The 22,735-nt window shown below is 46.1% G+C and overlaps 1 protein-coding gene across 1 annotated transcript in view; it reads left to right on the forward strand.

Moving 5' to 3' along the window:
* CLPB (ClpB family mitochondrial disaggregase) overlaps nt 1-22,735 on the forward strand; it is a 148,362-nt gene that overhangs the window by 68,501 nt on the left and 57,126 nt on the right. The window contains exon 5 of the mRNA XM_060104923.1: nt 8,781-8,909. Within this exon, the coding sequence (XP_059960906.1) occupies nt 8,781-8,909 (129 nt within the window). The remainder of the gene's footprint in view (nt 1-8,780; nt 8,910-22,735) is intronic.

Consider the following 22,735-nt stretch of genomic DNA (forward strand, 5'->3'; position numbering starts at 1 on the left):
GTTGTTTCAACTTTTGCTATCATGAATAATGCTGCTGTGAATGTTTGTGTACAAGTTTTTGTGTGAACATAATGTTTTCAGTTTTCTTGGGTTTATATCTAGGAATAGAATTGCTGGGTCATATAGTAACTCTATGTTTAACCTTTTGAGGAACTACCAGACTGTTTTCCAAAGAGGCTGCATCATTTTACATTCCCACTAGCCATGTATGAGGGTTCCAGGTTCTCTGCATCCTCATCAACACATATTATTGCCTGTCTTTTTCACTTTAGCCATCCTAGTGGATGTGAAGTGGTATCTCATTGTGGTTTTTATTTGCATTTGATGGCTAATGATGTTGAGCATCTTTTCATGTGCTTTTAGGCCATTATGTGTCTTCTTTGGAGAAATATCTACTCAGATTCTTTGTCCATTTTTTAATTGGATTTGCCATTGAATCTTGTGAGATAGGTGATGATATCTATCTTACAGATGAGAAAACATTCTCAGAGATGTTAATTTGATCAAGGTCATACAGTGAGTTTTGCTTACCAGTCTGACTGGCTCTGACCTTTATGCTCTTCCTAATACACAGTGCTGCCTACTGAGGATTCATGGTAGGATCACCAGGGTCATCTCATGGAGGGGGGTCTCTCCAGCAGGAAGGAAGGAGTTGGAAGTCTATTTGGAGACATTAGGACCAGGTAGGAGAGCCTCTGAAAGTCAAACAGAGGAATATGGATATAGTACAGGTTCCAGGACAGCGGAGGACATGTTAATTTAAAAATCGCCATTTCCTAGATGCAGCCATTTCCTGTGCCCTTCACTGTATCACATCATTTCAATTTTCACAACAACCCGATTCAAAGATATTAATGCTTCCATTTTACCAGTGAGCAATTTGAAGCTCAGAGGGATGAAATAATTTTCTAGAGTCACCAGGATTAGAATCCAGGTCTTTCCACCTCAATACTCTGAACTCTTTCCTTTCAGAGATACTTGGTAAAAGATAGATTCTTTTGATGTTATTTGCAGCATTTATAAGATCTTGAGGGCAGAGCCTGTTCATATTGCCATGGCCCAGCCCATGGAAAGTACGTAACACTTTGCTGGATAAACAAGGAAAAAGACTAGAGTATATGGTATAGAAGGACCTAATTCCAGTTGGATTTTGGCAGGGAGAGGAGGTTTGAGTTAGATATTGGATGTCTCCAGTATCCCAAGACTTGGTGTCCTGGGGGCTTTGCTCTAACTTTCTAAACATGGGCCTTGGGAAGAACATTCTGGTGCCTAGACATCCTTGGCTTCCCTAGAGCAGGATCAGGCATTTGGAAGTGGGATGGGTTTGGCCAGCCTTGCATCTTTCTTGTGTTCATGACAAGATTAGAATGGGAAGGACCCTCAGAGACCAGACCCTCAGAGACTAGTCCAGTGCTGCTCAGAGTTTTCTGTGAGGAGCAACACAAAGGGCTTTTTCAACTGTGCATTCCCAGGCCCTGCCTATTGAATCTAAATTGCTGAAGCGAGGGCCCAAGAATCAACTGTTTGTTTGTTTTTTTCCTTACAAGTTGCCCATGTGATTCTGTTGCCACTAAAGTTTAAGAGCCACTGATGTGAAAAAACTCCTCTACTTTAAAAATAGGGGATCTGAGGGGCTTCCCTGGTGGTACAGTGGTTGAGAGTCTGCCTGCCAATGCAGGGGACACGGGTTCGTGTCCCAGTCTGGGAAGATCCCACATGCCGCAGAGCGGCTGGGCCCGTGAGCCATGGCCACTGAGCCTGTGCGTCCGGAGCCTGTGCTCCGCAACGGGAGAGGCCACAACAGTGAGAGGCCCGCATACCACACACACACACACACACACACACACACACACAAAAAAAAGGGGGATCTGGGACATGGAGGGATTGAGATACATGTCAAGTTTAGTGAAAGCCATTTTTGAACCCAGTTCACTTTTCTCCTGGTCTGTTTTGCTGTTCCCCATGCTGCTTAATTCATCAATAAAAACCATTGCCTGCGCATAGCTTTCAGGATAGAGTCCAAACCCCTCTCAGGATCAGGCCTCTGCCTGCCTGGGCAACCTCATCTGTGCCCACTGCTCCACCTGCCTTCACTCAGCATTCCAAGTTTTCTGAAGGACTCCCAGTTTCTTGTATGGGCAGGTAATGCAGCCTTCACCCTCTGTCCTTTGCAAGCACCACTTCCTTTCCTGGAACACTCTTCTCCACCTCATCTTCCAGATAGTTTTTCTGGGAGATTCCTCCCCAAGCCACATGACACGCGCCCTGTCTTTGCTGCCATCAGACAGTTTGCACACATGCCTTTCATAGCACTCACTGTGCTGAGGTGCTCAGTAGTGGTGTGCTCCAGGGCAGGGGGTGAATGAAGGCTCCTGTGTGCTCATTGCTGAAGCTGCATGAAATACTGAAGTGATGCTGGGTGAGATACATACAGAAAATGTTATGAACTAGTTTCTGTCATCCATGAGGAAATTAGGGAGTCAGAAGGGAAATTTTAACACAAGAAAGTATTATAAGAGCCGTTATAAGACAGTCAGTAAGTAAGTGGTAAATGGATACACACAATCAACATGATAGGCATCCAGGGCAGGGCAGGGAGGAAAGGACTTCCTAGAAGAGGAGGCCTTGAATTGGGTTTAAAGAACAGTTAGGATTTGGAGAGGAAGGAGGGTCCTCCAGGCTGTGGAAGGAAATGAAGAGCCTTGCCCTCCCCAGAGATGGTCTCTTGGTGACCTAGCACAGAGAGTCTCCCTCTTGCCCCATCCCCTGGCTGAAGATAAACACAAAAGGCAGAGCCAACAGTGCCCGCAGAAGTTGAGGCAGCTTGCCGATGCTGGCAGTAGGAATAAGGATTTAATGAGGTGGTAGATACACAACACCTTGTGGGGAGGGAGCTGTGAGCCCAGAGGCTTCTTCCTGGAGACTCTTGGTAAGAATTTAGCTTAGTCCCTGAGCTTCAAGCCAGGTCCGCTGATGCTGGGGTATGTGAGGCTTGAGCCTGTGGGCACTGGTGAAGCTGTGCAATATGGAGGATGGAGCCAAGTGGGCTCAGGACCTAGTCCTGGTCCACCACCAATTAGCAATCCAAGTTGGGCAGGCCATCCAACCTCTTTACCTCGGTCTCCTCCTCTGTTCAATAGAATAATATTTGACCTATCTGTCCTAGGTTGACCTGGGGTAAGGAAACAATTGCATTGAAGCGCTCTCTAAACCGTAAAGTGCTGCACAAATGTAAAAGGTTATCCTTGTGTTTGTCAGGTTAGTCCTAAAGGTTCCCTCTCATGGAGACATGCTCATGTTTTTAAAGGCACTGCTACACACTCCATGACATTAGATGGCATAAGTTCCTGGGCGTGGCGGGTAGAGGCTGAGCCTGAGGGAGAGACTTTTAGCTTGGGTTACCTTTCCTCCACACAAGGCAATGATAATAAAGCTTTTGTTATCTGGAGACCACCCATTTTGCCTCACATGCCTTTTTTCAGTCTCCTCCAATAGCCTTAGCAATGTGAGGACAGAAGCCATGTCTGATTCACTTCTGCATCCGCAGTGCCTACCCCAGGGGAGAAAACAGCATTACTAAATGTTTGTGGTAATGTTTTTAAAAATCTGTTATCAGAATTTATTCTCATAATACTTAAATATTTAGTATTCCTTAAATCATTGCTTGTCATGCCCATTTTACAGATAGAAGAACTTAGTAAGTGGCAGAGCTAAGATTCAGGACTGTGTGACTCGTTTACCTTAAATTACTCTTTCTTATTGCTGGAGGCAGTGGTTTGTTTTGTTTTATTTAGTTTTGTTCTGCAGTTTCAGCAGTGCTGAGTAGTGGCCAGGCTGTAGGAAGGGCTTTGGGGACAACTTTCACCTCTGCTAACTCCTTGGCACTGCTAAGTGCAGGGAATCCTGCACAGTGTACGTCAGGTGCACACCTGCCACGGCACTCAGACTGACCCTGGCCACAGCACCATGCCATAGACTTTGCAACATCAAAAGGCAGAGGTGGGAGCAGAAGGATAACAAGGTAATGCTTTGTCATTCTTCCTGTGGCCACAAGGGTGAAGGGACAGGAATGGCTGGCCTGGAGGGGAAACAGGAGCCTGAGCCCATCTCCCCCTGTGCTGGAGACAGGCTGGTAGATGTCTTTGGGAAGGGGATGGTTCACTGGCTGAGGACCAGCTGTAAACACTGGGCCTCAAAAGACCACCATGGTGGCCAGCTGGTGAAACAGCCTTGGATGAGTCACTTTAGCTTCTGTGGGTTTGCTTCTGCTTTCTCTGTGAGAGCAAGTAAGAACATGAGGGTGCATGCTGCACACACCTCCTTTCCACCTTTAGTCTTTTTTTTTTTTTTTTTTTTTGGATAGAGAAGAGTATGAGATCTAATGATCTGGGGGTTTCAGCAAGATATCCTGGGTCAGGGCTTCTAAAACTGGACGATGAGGGGAGAAGAGCTTACTGTTAAGAGCATGAAATGGGCCTAGCTGACCTGGACTGGGTCCTAGCTCCACCGGTGACTGACTGTGGCACCCTGCTGAACTTCAGCTTCCCCATCTATAAAATGGGGAGAGTGAACTTCCACCTCACAGGGTCATTCTGAAATAAATAAGTAAATGAAGTGCTTTACAGATTGTTATGCACAACTCAGTTCCAAAGAGTGTTCCATGGAACACCAGTACTGCAGGATTTTAACAAGGGTTGGGTGGAAAGAGGCTGTCAGACATAAAACTGCTGAGTAACGCCAAATTAAACAGCTGGTTCTTACTCAGAACTGTGCCTTTTGGAGGGGAAAAGTGCATGCAGGGTTCCCCACACCTCTTTTCACAGAGAGAATACACTTTTGGAAGCACAAGACTAGACAGTAAGGATAATAGCTGACATTGACTAAGAGGTACTGTTAGGCCCTGTTCCAAGCCCCTTTACTCACAGTGTCTCATTCAATCCTTACAATATCCCATGAGAGGGCACTGTTATCATCTCTGCGTACAGGTAAAGAAACTTGGCATGGAGAGGTTAGGTGAGTTACCCAAGATTACACAGTCAGTAACTTCAGAACTGGGACCCAAACACAAGTGGTCTGGCTCCAGAGCTCACTTATTTAACAGCTGCACTCTACTTCCTCTACTAAATACTGCTGGCTGGCATTATTATTATTATTCCAAAACCAAGATAATATTAGGGCCTTATTTATGTATTAGGTATGCATTTGCTGATTCAACAAGTATTTGTTAAGCACATGTTTATGGTCATACACCGTACTGGGCACTGGGATACAACTGTGGGGAAGACAGTCACGCTTCCTGTCCTCATTGCGCTTTTGGTCTAGTGGGGAACGTAGTCAAGTAAACAGATGATTGCAGTGGAGTGGGTAATAAACACCATAATTGGGAGGTGCCTAAAGTGCTAGGGAAGCTCTTGGGAGGAGTAACTACCTCAAACTCGGCAAGAATCACTAGAGGAAGTGACTTCTAATCAGAGGCCTAAAAGTGAATTGGAGTTAGTCAGCTGAAGGCATGGGAGAGGGGGAAATGTTCCAGGCTGTGGAATAGTATTTGCAAAAGCCAAGAGGCAAGAAAGAGCATTAGGAAGGGGATGGTAAGTGATGAGACCTCAGAGGGGAGCAGGGGCCTTCTTCATGGACATTCCTTATTAGCTGGGCTGTGACACTGCCACTCTGCTGATGTTTGTCCCTGAACCAAATAGACCAGCTGTGTCCCTTGAGTTCATCTACTTTTTTATGGTAGGCACCCTGTGTGTAGCTCTATCTTGCACTCGTGAAACAGTGTTATAATTTGTCCATTCAGTGGTCTGATTCTTGCATTAGACTGTTAACTTCTTAGAGTCAAGAAGTGTGTCTTATTTGTATATCTCCAGAAGCTACCACCATGCATTGGTGTTCATTAATGATATATTTTGAATGAATGATATATTTTCTTTGTAAAATGGATTATACCCTTCCGGCTTTCTTGAACCAGCTATCACTTTTCGTCAGGTTCATCATTATATCTAGCAGTTAATGTCCTATGTGGCAATTCAGTGGTGCCCTAGGGGCTCTTGAGGCACTGTATTCTGTGGCTTCCTCTTTCAGCTTTATATTGTGCTGTTCTTTTCCCTCCCTGCCTGGTCAGCACTTGATTGTAATCAGCATACTTGATTCTGAAGACTTCTCCCTAGCCTTCTAGTTTGCTTCTTCTAATCTGCAGTGGGCTGGAAACAAGATCCCTTACCATGATTTGATGAGACTGTTCATGACCAAGAGTTAATCTCTGAGTTAGATCCTAAAGGGCTCTTATTAAGAGAAAAATGCAGATGCCATTGCACAACGGACTTACACGTTAGCTAATCAGAGGCCTTCTTCCTGTTTTCCCTGCTCCAGGAAAGGTCAGATAACACTCTAGGGGTGGGGGTCATCAGTCAGGAGAGCCTCTGTCTGGTACAGAAGAGCTGATGGACCACTGATTCACCAGACCACGAGAAAGTGTGGTCTGTTTTCCAGTTACACACTCCAACAACTTCATTTTGACCAAACATGTGAAATGCTTCCACCTAAGTCAGCTTATCCGGTATTAACTACAAACCTCAGGCTGATCTCTGTTGGGGCAAGTTCCACAGAGAGTGTGCTGGCACCTTCACTTGAGCAGGGAAAGAAGAAGGAGTAGGAGCCAAGGCTGGGACCAGAACATCTGGGCTCTGAGCTCTGATTCCCTCATTTGCAAAATGAGAGTGACAGCATGATATGATGGGAAAAAAGGGTGAGGACTCAGATTAGACCTGGGTTCTAATCCTCACTTAACCACTTATTAGCTCTATGATCTCTGTGCTTTAGCTTCCATCTATAAAATGGGAATTATAATACTTACTATATAAGGTAGTTAGGAGAATTAAATAGATTGTGTGAAATGACCATGTCAGCCACAGAGTAGAGGAAGGTCAGTAAGTGAAATCTATTAGGATTAGGAAGAGGCATGATAGTCTTCTGGCTTTTGGGACTTTTAATAGCAAGTTCAGTTTTGTAGGAGGGGAAAATGCATAGATTTCATTCCAAGACAGCTTGGAAAAGAATGGTTTCAGAATTGTCTGGTGCTTTTGACTGCATAGGCAAGGTTATGAATTACACGCCTTTATCCAGTGGGAGGTAGGAGGAGCCTGCCCTCTGCAGGCCCTGTGCCCTGGACTCAGGGAGGAGTGGGTACAGGTAGGTAGGATCCAAATTCCTCCTCCAATGAACTAAGCTCAGGAGGGAACATAAGGCAAGAACTCCAATAATTTCTGCATGAGGCAGAAAGAAACCCCATCACCTAAGCAGCATAGATATCATTCCACGGGGGCTCGGTTCCCAAGGGAGGGCCCAGAGGTTGGGTAGCCTTCCAACTATTGTCCAGACTGGGACCATTCAGGACAACAAGCATAAATCATGACTGTCCCCGGTGAACAAGGACATGTGTGGTCACCTAACCTAGAGTGATGCAACTGGTTTTAGGTTCTTTTGTATCAATTTGGAGAGAGAGAGTCACTAATATTAGCACTAGAGTGAGCCTGGGGGTTTTTGGTTCTTTGACACATGAAATGCTTATTCTTCCTACCTTCAAAAACAAATGTTCACAGTACATTTATTAAGGGAAAAAAAAGCAGATTACAAAATTGCAATGTAGTAAATTCCAGTTTTGTAGGATATATATGCAGGTATAGCTATACCTATAGATATAGATGTAGATATAGATGTAGATATCAGAGGACATATACCAAAATACTAAATGCAGTTTCTCAAGTTGCAGAGATAATGATGCTTTTTCTTCTTTGTACTTTCAAATTTTTAATGGCTTTTATAAATTTTAAAAGTTCTTTACGAAACATTAAATACTCACTATATTGCAGACATCTTCAGAGCACAGAGGAGGTATGTTACTGTTCTGCTAAGAACAGCCTCTGTCTCTTTCCTGACTTGTCCCATGTCTTTTTTTTTTTTTTATGGCTGCGTTTGGTCTTCGCTGCCGCGCATGGGCTTTCTCTAGTTGCAGTGAGCAGGGGCTACCCTTCGTTGCAGTGCACGGGCTTCTCATTGCAGTGGCTTCTCCCGTTGCAGAGCACAGGCTCTAGGCGCGCAGGCTTCAGTAGTTGCAGCACGCAGACTCAGTACTTGTGGCTCGCGGGCTCCAGAGCCATGGGCTCAGTAGTTGCGGTGCACGGGCCCAGCTGCTCTGCGGCATGTGTGATTTCCCAGACCAGGGCTTGAACCCGTGTCCCCTGCATTGGTAGGCGGATTCTTAACCACTGCGCCACCAGGGAAGTCCCTTGTCCCAAGTCTTACCCTAGCCTTCTTTTCTTCACCTGGATAAATTCTCTTCACCTGGATAACTTCTCTTCACCCTTCAAGACTGTCATCTTTTGAGATCCTCTCCATGCCCAAATTGAGCTAAGCTCCCTTCTGGCTTTCTATATCATCCCGTTATACCTATAATGGCATTTATCTCAAACAATACTGTAAACATCTGTCTACTGTCTGCCTCCTTTGTCAGATTAGGTCAGGGACCATGTCTGATTCATTTCCGTGTCCCCAAGTGAATCCTATCAACATAATGGATGTCAGTAAACATTTGTGGATGGGCTCTGTTTTACCTCCTCTTTCCCAGCACAGATGGCCAGGCACATAGTAGGTGCCATTATATGTTTAGTAAGTAGGTAGATGAGTGAATGAGGGAATTAAAATGCCAAGAGAAAGAAGAAGAGGTTGGCAGCTCATGGCATTTGTTGCTAATGGAAGGGTTTGTGTTGCTGTCCCTCTAGTCCTGGTTACCCGAGAGGATGACTTCAACAACCGGCTGAACAACCGTGCCAGCTTCAAGGGCTGCACAGCCCTGCACTATGCTGTCCTTGCTGACGACTACCGCACCGTCAAGGAGCTGCTTGATGGAGGTGAGATCATGGGTGAATGGGGGGTGCGGGGGGATGACAAGGAAAGAGAGTAAGGACTTATCAACCTCTCTACCCTGGAAATGCCATGCTTCCCCAGAGCCTTGTTACCCTCTTAGAGCTGGAAATGCCTCGAGGGTGCCTGCACTTTATGAGAGTGGCCGTGTGCATGTGTGATTTGCCCTCACGTGGCTGGAGTGTGTTCTTTGCCTGTGATTGTGTGATGTACCATGCCATCCTGCCTGTCTGCACATGCTCTGAGAGTTTTCTTGATTGTTGCTCTCCCCCAAAGTGTCCTCTCTTCTCCCCTGTGACCTCCAGAGCAGGGCTGGTGGACCAAGGGGGAGACCCTTTAAATCTCTACTAACTCCAGTCTCAAAGACATCTTCCTTGATCCCACCTCCACCCTAGTCTAAATTAGGCTCCTTCCGTTACTCTGGGTCATGGTACCCTACTCTTTTCTGTCATCGCACTTGTTGCAATCTAGAATTGTTTTTTTATGTTCAGTAGCCTTTTCTCTAACCTGACTCTGAGCTCCCTGAAAGCAAAGGCAAGAACCATGGCTGATTCATTCCCAGCACCTGGTAAAGTACCTGGCACACAGTAAGCACTCAGTAAATCTTTGTTGAATGATTGAATACCCTTCCTTTAGAGAGCATTGATTTAATTGGAGGGATAATACGTACCATCCCCAGACTCAGGCTAGTCTGGTCCTGTCCAGGCCTGCTACAGAGTTACCTGCCACCCTGCCAGATGCCTCCCACGCAGTCACTTTCCCTCATCCCACTCCAGCCTCTCCTTGGAATAGGGAGGGAAGCATCTTGCCAGGATGTGTGGTGCCCAGGCCCCAGAGTGAGTATGGCATTGACTCCCTGTTTATGCCCTCACTTACACTTCTTAAAGGTTTAGGGACCCTCTCTTGGGCCTGGACGCCAGGGTATTCCTTGTCAGTGGTCATTCTTCATAGAACCTGGGAGCTAGAAGGATCCTCAGAAGTCCTCTGGGTTACCCTGATTGCCTGACTTCTCTTCTCCTGGCAGAAACCTCTCCAACAGCTGGCTGACTGGCATTTCCTTGGATTGTCTCAGGGACTCAGGGAATCCTACTTCTTCCCTAGGAGTCCATTCCATTTTAGTTCTTCTCTGAATGGTTGAAATAGATTCTTTTAAATGAGGTGTGATTTTCTTCTCTGTATCTTCTGCCACCTGTCCTTTGCAGCCAATCACTTTTTCAAAACCCAGTCTTCAGTGAAAGTTCTTTCAGTCCCAGAGCCTTTGCCTCCCTGGCCCAACCTCCCCAGATCATTTTCTAGTCCTTGTCATGTGATTGGACTGGAAGGATTTCACAGTAACCCTCAAATCCTGCCACCTTCCATCAGCCCCAGCCACACTCACTTAAGACTCAGGCCTGGCCCATATCCCCAGCCTACAAGGGACCTACCTGCCCCAGAGTAGCTAGAGTGTGCCTTGGTCTGGGGCATGTACATTGTGAGGGGCAGGACTGCTCACAGATGTGGTGACAGCGCCTGGGATGACTGATGCTTCTGGAGCAAGAACTCATTGCTCTCAGAAGCAGAGACTTAGAAAACGTCCCCAAGCAAGATGCTACTCACTTTGTCCTTTGGAAAGCTCTCCGACGAGACATCTGTAGCTAGGAAGTGGAGTGTTCACCATGGAGCTTCTCTCTGCCATGCCTTAAAATCAATCAATACCCCCAGCTATTGTCCAGTGGTTTACATTCCCTGCTTTCCCTCAGCCCCTAAGCAGACAGGGAATTCACTCTAAAAAGAGTCCTTCTCCCCAGCCTTCCAGATCGAACACCTTTGAAATGAAGAAGCACAGGCCTTTTATGAAGCACCCCTCCACCCTCACCCCCCAGGCCAAGGCTGGCCCTTTGAGCCGTTCCAGGGGTATGGTTCTTGCTTGTTGACTTGGAACAGATGCCCTTAGCCCCCACCTTTACAGTTCACCCACCTGCCTTTTTACCCAGAATCCATTTACACCCCCTGCCCTAGCCTCCCAGCCTCAAGGGCCAAAACCATTAACCCACTTATTTCTCCCTTTCTGACCTGAACAAGTGGCCGTCACCGTCACTCAGGGCCTGCAGGCTTGCCAACTTCTGACCTCCCTCCCAGCTTGACCTCTCTCGGTCCGCCTCTGTGTGTGACCAGCCAACCGAGAGGCAGGATCCTGCTCCCTTGTCCTAGGGGCTCTTGTCAGTGACATTTCCGAAGTTTTCTGACCTCAGCTGACCTCCTCCAGAAGGTTTCAGGGAAGGCAGCCCCTGCCTTCCTGACCATCCAGCTTTTTTAGCCTATATTTGCCACCAGCTTTGCTGCAGCACCTTAGAGATCCAAGGCAGGTTTAGACACAGGGCCAGCCTGTGCTCACGAGGTCAACACTGAACCCTTGTCCTTGAAATTGCTTAGTCCACAGGGATTTAGGGCCCCCAGATCTTAGAGGGTTAGAGCTAGAGGGGGCAGCCGCACTTGCCCTCTGATCAGCAGTCCCCACGTGAGAGCTCGGGGGGGGTCCAGGCAGCAGCATCAGTCTGGTAATGTGGGAAGTTCTCTGACCTCTTAAGAGGCAGCATGGAGTAATAAAAAGGACTTTAGGCTTCAGAGTCAGACCAACCTGGGTTTGAATCCCAGCTTCCCTAGCTACTAGCTCTGTTGGCTTGGACATGTTACTTTAACTCTCTAAGCCTCAGTTTTCTTGTCTGTAAAGTAACACCTGGGAAATATCACAGTGATTAGTGGGCATGAGGATTAGTGATGACATCTATAAAAGCTCCTAGTACAGGTAGGTGCTCCACGATTGTATAAAGAAATCAAACTCTCACCTGGCAGCTGTAATCCCATTCCTCCCCCATGAAACCTGTACTCCTACCTAATGGCTTCTTAATTCTGTTTCTGCCCACAACTTCCCCACCTTGCCTAAAACACCATCGTGTTCCCTGTCTTCTCAGCTAGATCCTTAGACTCTTCAAGGATCTACCTCTAAGGAAGCCTCTCCAGGTGGTCTGGTCTACTCTGATAGCACTGCCTCTGAACTCTTCAGTGTTGGGCTGGGTGCTTAGCACAGAAAGACCCTTCTTCATCTTCGGGACACCCTGTAACATAGTGAAAAGAACAGTCTTGGGGCTCAGACAGACCTGTAGTGTGTCTGATCTCAGCTCTGTAGTGTGACTCTGGGTAAGCCAGTTGCCATCTTTGAGACCATGGACCTCAGGGCATCCGAAGATGGATCTGGCAAACTGTCCCTGACCCTGAGAGAGGCTCAGGCTGGTAGAGGAGACAGACATGGAAACAGGCAGTGACAGCAGGCAGGTGCTCCAGCAGGGTCCTGGACAAGGGGCTGTGGGGATACCGAGGAGGAAATACCTGCTTCTGCCTGGTGAGCAGGGAGGTGGAATCAGTTACAGAAAGCTTCCCAGAGGATGACGTGCTTCAGCCTTATCAGAGAGAGTAATAGGAGTTTGCCAGATGGATTTCTGTGGAAGAGTTCTGAGTTCAGTAGTGCCAGTTTTCTACCCCCCAGCCTCCACAGAAAAGTGGGTGCACTGGCTTCTGTGGTTTTCATCTCTGAAGATACTGCTTCTGCCTGGGTTGCTGGCTTACGAGCAGGAAGGCTCTGCTTCAGCACTTGACTGCCAAGTACAAGAAAAGGTTGGAGGAATGAAGGGAGGGCAGGACAACTGAGAAGACAAGTAATTAGAGAAGATGGGGGCCTCCTTCCTCAAGCCCCTGGAGCTGACTCATCCCAGTAGTTCCAAAGCTGTTTAGGTGCTTTTGCAGCTTTTTCCTCCCAGGGATGTGATCCCACTGCCAGATTGATTTTCCTAAAACATATCTCTTGTCATGCAGCCTTTCTCAAACAGGGTTCCTCTGGAAAATTAAGCTCTAATGTTCTAAGGCGTCTGTTGCACACAGGGAATTAATTTCTCTCCCAGGCATCTAAAGTGGTACGAGTTATGTACCATTCTTGAGAGAATCGAGAAAATCATTACTCAAATAATTTCCCAGTTGTGGTTCAAAGGAGAAACCCCAGGTGAGAAAGACCACAAGGAGGGAGCATAAACTGTGGAGTCAGGATCTGAATACAGCCCTGCCCTTAATAGCTGTGTGTCCTGGCTAAGCTGTGACCGTTCTGCAGTTCTCTTTCCTCATATGGAAATGGGAGCATGCCACCTACCATCTAAGGTTTTGTAGGACTGGGCATGTGTAGGTTCTACAGAGTAAGCACTCTACATATAATATCTGTTATTAACTTGAAAAACACCCAGTGCTCGTGTATTTTTTTTTAAAAAAGGAATTCTACCCATCCTGATTTGTTAACCTGGTTTTAGAGTTGTTCTAGTCTGACCCTCACTTAGCTTTTTTTTCCCACTGCTGCCCTAATACTCCAGCTACAGCGTAACGTCACTTCTGTGTTCCTACCTCAGTGCCTTTACTCAGGCAGGTCTTTCTGCCTCTCATTTCCCTTCAAGACTTTGTTTCTCAGCCTAGTGGAATGCATTCTACCAGCCAATCCACAGCTCTCATGCCACCTCCCTTCTAAACTCTTCCCTGTTCCCTGTGATTTGGGTCCAGTCCCCCCTGCTAGACTGAGTTCATTTGAGGGCGAGGGTTATGTCTTACTTTCCCTGCCTCCTTTGCCACAATGCCCTGCACATAGTTTAGTACATATTTGGATGCACCGGAATCTCCAGAGCAACTGTAGATTTGGATGCCACTGGAGATGTGGTGTCTTTGCTTCCTGGCCCACTTGCTCTGAGTGTCATAATATATCTGGCTTTTTAAAGCTTCATGTATGAAGCTATCTTCCTTCTTTTAGTCACAGTGCCCCTGCCTTTTCAGCCACCGGTGCTCATCACCTCAGAAACACTGGGCTTTATGAAACCTAATAGCATCTTCCCCAGGGCTTCCCTTAGCCTCTTTCCTACCTATTTTCTTGCCCTTCCATGTCCCTCTGTCCAAGTACAGGGCTCAGTTGTCAGTGTTAACCAGCTGTCCTTAAATTCCCAACCATTGCCGCCTGAGGCAAGGAACCTTTCCAGTGCTGATATCTTCCCTTTAACAGCCTATTATTTTGTTGTTGGGGCTAGAAACTTAGAGCTCCATTTCTTGTTCCACTTCACTGTCTGCCCATCTGGCTGCACTGCCAGATGTTGAGGGGATCGGTTTTGCCCCAGGCTGTCCTCCATGGAAATGTCACCCTCTGATTCTTGCCAGCAGTGCAGGGAAGGGGGATGAGCACTGGGCTGAAGATCAGACCTTCTGGCTCTGCCACCAGCAAACCCTATCTGCTTTAGGCAAAACCTTTCTCCTCCATAGTAAAATAGAGAAATTAGTGTAGCTGATTCCAAGGACCCCTTCCAGCTCCCGCATACGGTATTATGTAACCCCTGGGCGAGTCTTCTCACTTATTTTTCAAGCACTTATTGAGCATCTCTCCTGTCATAGGCTTCACCCTAGGCACCTGGGAAATAAAAGATGATCCAGACATGGTCTTTACCCTTAAGGAACTCATAGGTCAGTGAGGAAATCAGACATTTTAGCAAAAAATTGCTATCTGATGCATTAATGGAGATGTATAGAAGGTGCTGATGGATCACAAAGAAAAGACCATTTAAATCTCTGGGGAGAACAGGGAAAGCATGCTATAGGAGATGGTGTTTACACTAAGTCTTAAAGGATGCATGTGAGTTTACCAGGTGGTTGAGGAAGAAAGGCAGAGGGAACAGCATGTTCGGAGGTATGGAGTAGAAAGCAGCATACTTTATTCAGTACATGGCAGGTAGTTCAGAAGAGCTGAATTTATGGGGTATGAATTGAAGAATGGAAAGCAGGAACCAATAATGAAGGCCTGTAACATAAGATCTGCTAAGGACATAGAACTTTATCCTCCAGTGGGAAACCATTAAGATTAAGGGTAGGGAAGGATCAGATTTATGTTTAATGTGAAAGATAGTTTAGAAGTTTCAAAAATGTGTATCAGTAGTTGAATGGATAAATAAATTATGGACACACAATGGAATAATAGAATGAATGAATGACAAATGAACAAACTAACGAATGAACTCTTACTGTATACAACAACATGGATGAATCTCAACACCCTAACATTTCTGGACACAAGCCAGACATGGAAGAGTACTAACTGTATGACTGGACTGATATATAAAGTTCAAAATAGACAAATCACCCAATGTGTAAGAAGTCAGGATGGTGGTTACCCTCAAGAGGGTAGATAGTGACTGGGGAAGGGCACATGAGGGCTTCAGAGGTGCATAATGTCCTGCTTCTTTACCTAGGTGCTGGTTATGCATCCACCTTGTGAAAATTCTTTGAGCTGTATCCTTATGCCTTTTTTGTACTTTTCTGTATATGCGTTATACTTGAAAGAAAGATTAGAGAAAATAGGGGAAAAATATATTAGGAGGGGCATGATTGGAGAAAGGGAAAATATTTCATTTGAAAGCTATTTTAATTGTCTAGGTGAGACCTACAGCAAGGCAGTTGCAGTGGGAAAGGAGAGAAAGATTGATCCCAGAAAGATTTAGGAGTAGAATCATTAGGATCAGATGGTGAGAGAGAAGGAGTAGTCAAGATCAGGTCCAGATTCTGGACTGGATGGCCGAGTAGATGGTATGTGCTTGTACTGAGGTAAGCAATACGGGAAGGAGGTATGGGTGGATTGGATGTGCAGAGGAATGACCAGTTCTGCTTTGAACATTTTCTTCCTCCCTCTTTCCCACTTTTAGACTCCATGGCCCAGTGTTCTAACTATTCCCTTGCTTCTCTCTCCCTTCTTTGTAATCACCTGATGAAACACTAGCCCTAGTTAAACCCAATTTCTTTTTACTTCATGTCTGTATCTGAAGAGCTGAATATTGCTGGAGAAAAAACTATCACACAACCATGCTAACTTGACTCACTTTACGTTTATGTCCGTGAATTTCAGACACTCAGTATTGGCAGCCACCCCGCTACACTTCTTGAGTAAAATCACAGTCTTGTTCTGGATCACGACCACTTTTATATACTTCTTTCTCCTCAAACCTCCAGCACTCTCCTTCCCCAACTCCCAAACTAATGATCTCACTTCACACTTCATAGAGAAAATAAATTGCAGTCATAAGGAAACTACCTTATCTTCCCACCACCACTTCCACCAGCCTACCTGCACCTATACTCCTGTATGCTGCCTTCCTTCTCTGCAGTGGAAGAAGTTCCTAAGATCACCTCTGCTTTTGGTCTCAGGCTCCTATTTCCTCTCTCTTTCTCAATTACTTTGCTCCTCCGGTGATCCCCTGTCTTTCCTACATTATCCTTTTTCTCCTCTCTGCTGGCTCATTCCCATCGGCATAAAAACATGCCTTAATATCACCCATCTTAAACAACAAAGCAAACTAAAAACTTCCCTTGACCCCCATATCTACCTCCAGCTGCTACCTCACTTCTCTGCATCCCTTCATGGTTAAAAGTCCTCAAAAAGAAATGATAGGTAATCACTTAATTCACTTCCCCGGCTCCAGTTCTTTCCTCAGTCTCAGTGTCATCATGGCCAAAATATACTTCTATTTTTCTCCCAAAATTGGTATCCCCCAAGTCTTCTCCATCTCAGTAAATGGTAACTGTCACTTACCTAGTTTTCGGGCCACAAATCTTAGAGTTATCCTTGAATTCTCTTTCTCCCTTACACTGCCTATCAAGTCCTTCAGTAAGTCCTGTCAGCTGTACCTCTAAAGTACATCTTGAACCATCCCTTTTTTGCCTCTAGTCAAACTCTAGTCCCAGTTCAGGACCACAATGCAGTTCTCCTGGATGATCACCACAGCTTCCTGGGTAGTCTCACCATTTCCACTTGTGTCTCCATGAATCCATCCTCCACATAACTGCCAGGAGGATCTTTTTAAAAATAAACCCTGTCTTTCTGCGATTTAAAATCTTCTTTTGGCATACCAGTGAAGCCAAAATGAAATCCAAATCCTTTACCAGAGCCTACAAGGCTCTATGTTATCTAGACCCTTCCTGTCTCTGTGACCTCATCTCTAGCTACTCCCTCACCCCACTTGTTCATTGTTGTCCAGTGACACTGACCTTCTTTCGCCCCTCAGGCACACTGAGCTCCTTTCCATCTCGGGGCCTCTGTACCAACCTCTCCCAGTGATGGGAACACTCTGCCCCTTGGGAATTCAGGTCTCAACTCAAATGTCTCTTCCTCAGAGAGGCCTCACCCTAGTAAAATAGCTCCCCGGTCACTTTTTTGTTTTAATTAATTAATTTTATTTTTGGCTGCGTTGGGTCTTTGTTGCTGTGCGCAAGCTTTCTCTAGTTACAGCGAGCAGGGGCTACTCTTCGTTGTGGTGCACAGGCTTTTCATTGCGGTGGCTTCTCTAGTTGCGGAGCACGGGCTCTGGGCGCCTGGGCTTCAGTTGTTGTGACACGTAGGCTCAGTAGTTGTGGCGCACAGGCTTAGTTGCTCCGCAGCATGTGGGATCTTCCCAGACCAGGGCTCGAACCCGTGTCCCCTGCATTGGCAGGAGGATTCTTAACCACTGCACCACCAAGGAAGCCCCCCAGTCACTTTCTGTCACATTACCTTATTTTATCTTCTTCATGGTACTTATCGGTCCCTAAAATGATCATGTTTGTTTGCATGTTTATCATCTCTCTCTCCCCGCCACTAGGATGTAAGCCTTGTAATCACAGAGACCTTGTCTATTTATTTCACTGCCATGTTCACGGCTCCTAGGGAAAAACCTCACAGCTGGCATATAGTAGGTGACTAATAAATAGCTGTTGACCAGCCGGGGAACCTGTGGGACACTCCTGTAGAGATGTGTAGCAGGCAGTTGGAGAATGCGTCTGAAGCTCAGGAGAGAAAGGACTGTAAGTTGGGCGTGAAGATTCGAGCGTTGTCAGTCTCTTGGGGGTGGTGGAAGCTGGCTTAGTCTGAGTTGTCCATGGAAAGTTGTCGAGCTAAAGAGGCCCAAGGACACAACTGAGAGAACCTACATATCAGGTGTGAGCATGAGAAGAGGAGCCAGTGCAAGAGATTCAAGGAAACAGGGAAAAGGAGAAGCAGAAGAGAGTGGGGAAGGGGTTGCTTTAAGGCAGTGCTTCTCAAACTATCTGAAAAACCTGTCTTCTACAGGTTTTCTTTTTTGTAAAATATGATGAAAACAAATTATTAGAAAAAAATATATTTTGAAAGGGCATATAAAATACAGGCCCTGGGCTTCCCTGGTGGTGCAGTGGTTGAGAGTCTGCCTGCCGATGCAGGGGACACGGGTTTGTGCCCCGGTCCGGGAAGATCCCACATGCCGCGGAGCGGCTGGACCGTGAGCCATGGCTGCTGAGCCTGCGCGTCCAGAGCCTGTGCTCCGCAACAGGAGAGGCCACAACAGTGAGAGGCCCGCGTACTGAAAAAAAAAAAAAATACAGGCCCAAATTTGTCATTAGGTTCAACAGACAAAATTACTCTTAAGTTGCTATAAAAGTTTCCAGACACTTACTCTCACTTACTGTGCTTGTCTCACCGATGACTAGTAACAAAGTTCACAGACCAGCACAAGTATGTGGACTACACTTTAAGCATCATTGCTCTGATGGTACTCCTGGGCAAGAGGGGAAGACAAATGAGCGGAACATAGCCTCTGCCCTCAAGTAGCTTAAAGTCCAGTGGGGTAAACAGTTTGGGATAGACAGACACACTACATGGCAGAGAGATCAAAGCAATGCCATTAGGATGCAGGCGCTGGGGACCATGATCTGCCCCAGCTCTGCCACCATCTCACCCTTGTAGGGCCTCTGGCAGATCACAGCCCCTCTGTGGCATCACTTTTTTCATCTGTATGGCGAAGAAATCATGTCAGATGATTGGATGCTAAAGTTTTCTTCTGGTTGTTTGGACACAGAGCTAAAAACCCTCCATGCCAGCAGTTTTCTGTGGGAGCGTTGGGGAGTGACTTCTAGTGGGTGCAAGGTTTCTTTTGGGGATGATGAAGGTATTCTAAAATCAGATTATGGTGATGGTCGCACAACTCTGTAAATATACTTTTTTAAAAACCCATTAAATTGTATACTTTAAATAGGTGAGCTTTATAGTATATAATGCTATTTTAAACAAAAAGGAAGAAAATCCTCCATGCCACTCAAAACCAGAAAAGATTGGCTTGGATGGGTAACTGGTTGCAGGCTGTAAAGCCAGTTGGTCCCATAGCTAATGTGGTGTATAGGAGGGGCCCCTCTGTTGTATATAAAAGTTTCTTTTTAAAGAATACTATTAAAAACTTACCTGTAGGGCTTCCCTGGTGGTGCAGTGGCTGAGAGTCCGCCTGCTGATGCAGGGGATGCGGGTTCGTGCCCCAGTCCGGGAAGATCCCACATTCCGTGGAGCGGCTAGGCCCATGAGACATGGCTGCTGAGCCTGCGCGTCCGGAGCCTGTGCTCCGCAACGGGAAAGGCCACAACAGTGAGAGGCCCGCGTACCGCAAAAAAAAACAAAAACAACAACAACAACAAAAAAAAAACTTACCTGTAAAACTTTTTCTTGCCCATACTGGTCTTTTTATTGATTTCCAGTTATTACCTTAACAAGTATAGCACTCCCCATTTTTTTTTCTTTTTTTTTGGCCGCTTCACACAGCTTGCGAGATCTTAGTTCCCTGACCAGGGATCGAACCTGCGCCCTTGGCAGTGAAAGCATGGAATCCTAACCACTGGACTGCCAGGGAATTCCTGCACTCCCCATTCTTATGAAGCTTTAAGTCTGGCAGAGTATAGACATTAGGCAAATAATCACAAAATTATTAAGTAATTACCACTGAAAGAAGTAGTATTAATGAAAAGTAGAGGGTACTAGGAGAGTGTAATGGAGACCTAATCTAGTCTGAATAAGGTGAGGGAGGTCTTCCCTGAGCAAATAGCATATACATGGAAACCTGAAGTGTAGATGTTAGCCTGTCACTTGACTTGAGAAAAGCCTGTGGAGAGTGATGGCCATTAGTCATCCAGAAGGACCCAGCAGTCCAGTCAGGGGCATTTTGGGGAATGGAGGAATTCTGTGGTGTTACTGCAGTTCATATGGTAGGTCAGGGCTAAAAGGGTCCCTCAGTGACCCTGAGTCCTGTCCTCTGCCCTTGGCCTAGTCAGTGCAGAATGATGAACTGTCCTTGCTGTCCCCAGGGAAAAGTGTTTCTGTATCCCAGATCCTATGGACATAGAGGAGTCACTGCATAGTTGAGTTAGAGATGAGAGCGCCCGGGCACCAGAGCCCCAAGCTCTCCAGAGCCACCTGCCATCCAGGCACCCGCATTTCATCAAGGCTTTAATCGGCTCCAAGCAGTCCTCAGATGAGCCTGGCTGGTATCTGGCATGAGCTCATCACCGCCAACAGTGGCAGCTGGAGGCCAAGGCTCCCTTGGGTGAGGGAGAGGTCAGCATCAGTTGGGCCAGGTCTGTTCTGCGTTCTATGCTTTCCTCCACCTGCACTGGGCCTGGAAACATCTGAGTAGGATTCCGATTTCCCAAGGCAGGGCCAACTGCCCTTTGCCAGCCCACTCGTGCCCCTCCAGTGAATGTGCTCTTGGGCAGAATGCACAGAGAAAGGGCAGCACTGTGTTTTAAGAAGGGGAACATCAGTCTGAAGGTCAGAGCCTGCAAAGTAGCAACAGAGGCCCATTCCAGGGTCAGATGGGTCAGAACCGAGGTTCCCTTCCCAAAAAGAGTTTGCTTCTAGTATTCACATGCTCTTTTCCTCTACACAGAGGCCTAGAAGTGTCCCAGGGAGAACACAGCAGAGGTGCTCTCTGTAGGCTGATCCCACAGACTCCTTCCTGAACATCATTTTGGAAATGAATTCTTTTAAGTGTAGCAGAAGAAAGGAGCCTGCCACTTCAGGAATCCTTCAGAAACTCCCTTTGAAGTAATGAACCCTGTGCAGTGGGAAGTGCTGACTGGGCGTCCGGTGACCTGCACTAACTTGACCTTGTGGTGGGCCCTTGAATAAGTCCCTTTCCCCTCACTGGGCCTCATTTACCCCATCTGTAAAATTAGTTGGTCTAAGTTGGTGATTATTAGTTGGCGATCTCAAAGCTCCCTTCCATTTTCAAATTTTGTGATTCTGATAAATAATTGCTCTTTGATTTATCTAATTGCAAATCTAAGTATTCATATTTATTCAGCAACTATTAATTTTCCTGCAGCTGACCACTGGCATCCCTCTTCTAGGTTCCTCTGCTCTTAAAGCAGCCTGTATAATTTCTTTATATCACTTACCACAGCATGTAGCTATTCAGTTATCTGATTAATAGATCTCACCTTCATTACACAAGGTAGGGTCTGGATCTGCAGGGCTTACATCCACAACACCTTGCACTATCCTTAGCACATGTAGATGCTCACTGAATGTTTGCTAAGTTCATTTATAAATGGGCACTAGGCATTACAGGAATAGAAAAAAAAGATACAGGCCCTTCCTTCAGACTGCACCCTGTAGAGTGCTGGTTTGGTGAAAAGGCCCAGACACAAAGCACACTGAAAACACCATGACAGTAGGTAACAGGACTAAATTAAATGTAAGCAAAGGTCAGAAAAAACAGTAAGTATAATGAATAAGGTGAGGAGGGGAAAGATGAGTGTTGGCATTGTAGAAAGCTTCATGGAGGAGGGCACCTGGAGGCAGATCCTGAAGGACAGGCAGAATTCAAAGCAGCGTGGGGAGGAGGGAAGCTTGTCAGGTGTGGGAGGTGCAGAGATGAGCCTTGCATGTTCAAGACCTGGAAGAAACTGGCCACCTATCGGATGGTGGGTGGGGAGGCCTGAGTGTGGAGGGCCTTGGGGGTGAGCCAGAGGACTTGTACTCAACTTTGAAGTCAGTAGAGAGCCCCTGAAGTGATTATCTATTGTTGGCTTGTTTAGCAACTGTAGTGATTTTTACTTCAAAAAAAGGTAAAAAATAAAAATTTCAAGAAGTACCAGAGGTTGTATAGTGAAAAGGAAGTCTGCCTTCCACATGCCTGGTCTTCCTCCTCAGAGGCAACCACTGTAGCTTTTCCTATGTATCCTCCTTAATGCTGCTGTAAACAGATTATCACAAATTTAGCAGCTTAAAACAACCCAAATTTATTATCTTATAGTTCTGGAGATAAGTCTGAAATGAATCTCACTGGACAAAAATCAAGGTGTCAGCAGAGTTGCGTTCCTTTTTGGAGACTCAGAATCCGTTTTCTTGCCTTTTCCAGCTTCTTGAGGCAGCCCACATTCCTTGTCTCAGTCCCCTTCCATCCTCAAGCCAGCAACTGTCCCTCAAGTCTTTCTCACATTTCATCACGCTGACACTGACCCTTCTGCCTCCCTCTTTTACTTGTAAAGGACCCTTGTGATTACATTGGGCCCACCTGGATAATCCAGGATACTCTTTCCATCTCAAAGTCACTGATGAGAAACCTTAATTCCCCGTTGCCAAGTTAACTTTATATATTCACAGGTTCCAGGGATTAGAACGTGGACATCATTGGGGGCCATTATTTTATCTACCACACTATCAGAGATATTTTATAAATGTTTTTATTTTTCTTCCTGTTTTTGAACAGTTAATAGTTTTGAATAGTTAACTTGTACACAGTACAAAATTCAAAAGGGTTTTCAGTGAAAAGTCTTACTCCCACCCTATCTCTAACCCAAGTATTGTCCAGTTTCTCCATTGTATCATTATTAGTTTTTCCCTTGAAATTAATAAAGTCTATGGGGAGACATTTTGAAGGCCATTCAACTATCCTTTTCATCAAAATTTCCCCCCTAGACTTAGCATCCGCTGATG

The sequence above is a fragment of the Mesoplodon densirostris genome, chromosome 7 (assembly GCF_025265405.1).
Source record: "Mesoplodon densirostris isolate mMesDen1 chromosome 7, mMesDen1 primary haplotype, whole genome shotgun sequence".
NCBI lineage: Eukaryota > Metazoa > Chordata > Mammalia > Artiodactyla > Ziphiidae > Mesoplodon > Mesoplodon densirostris.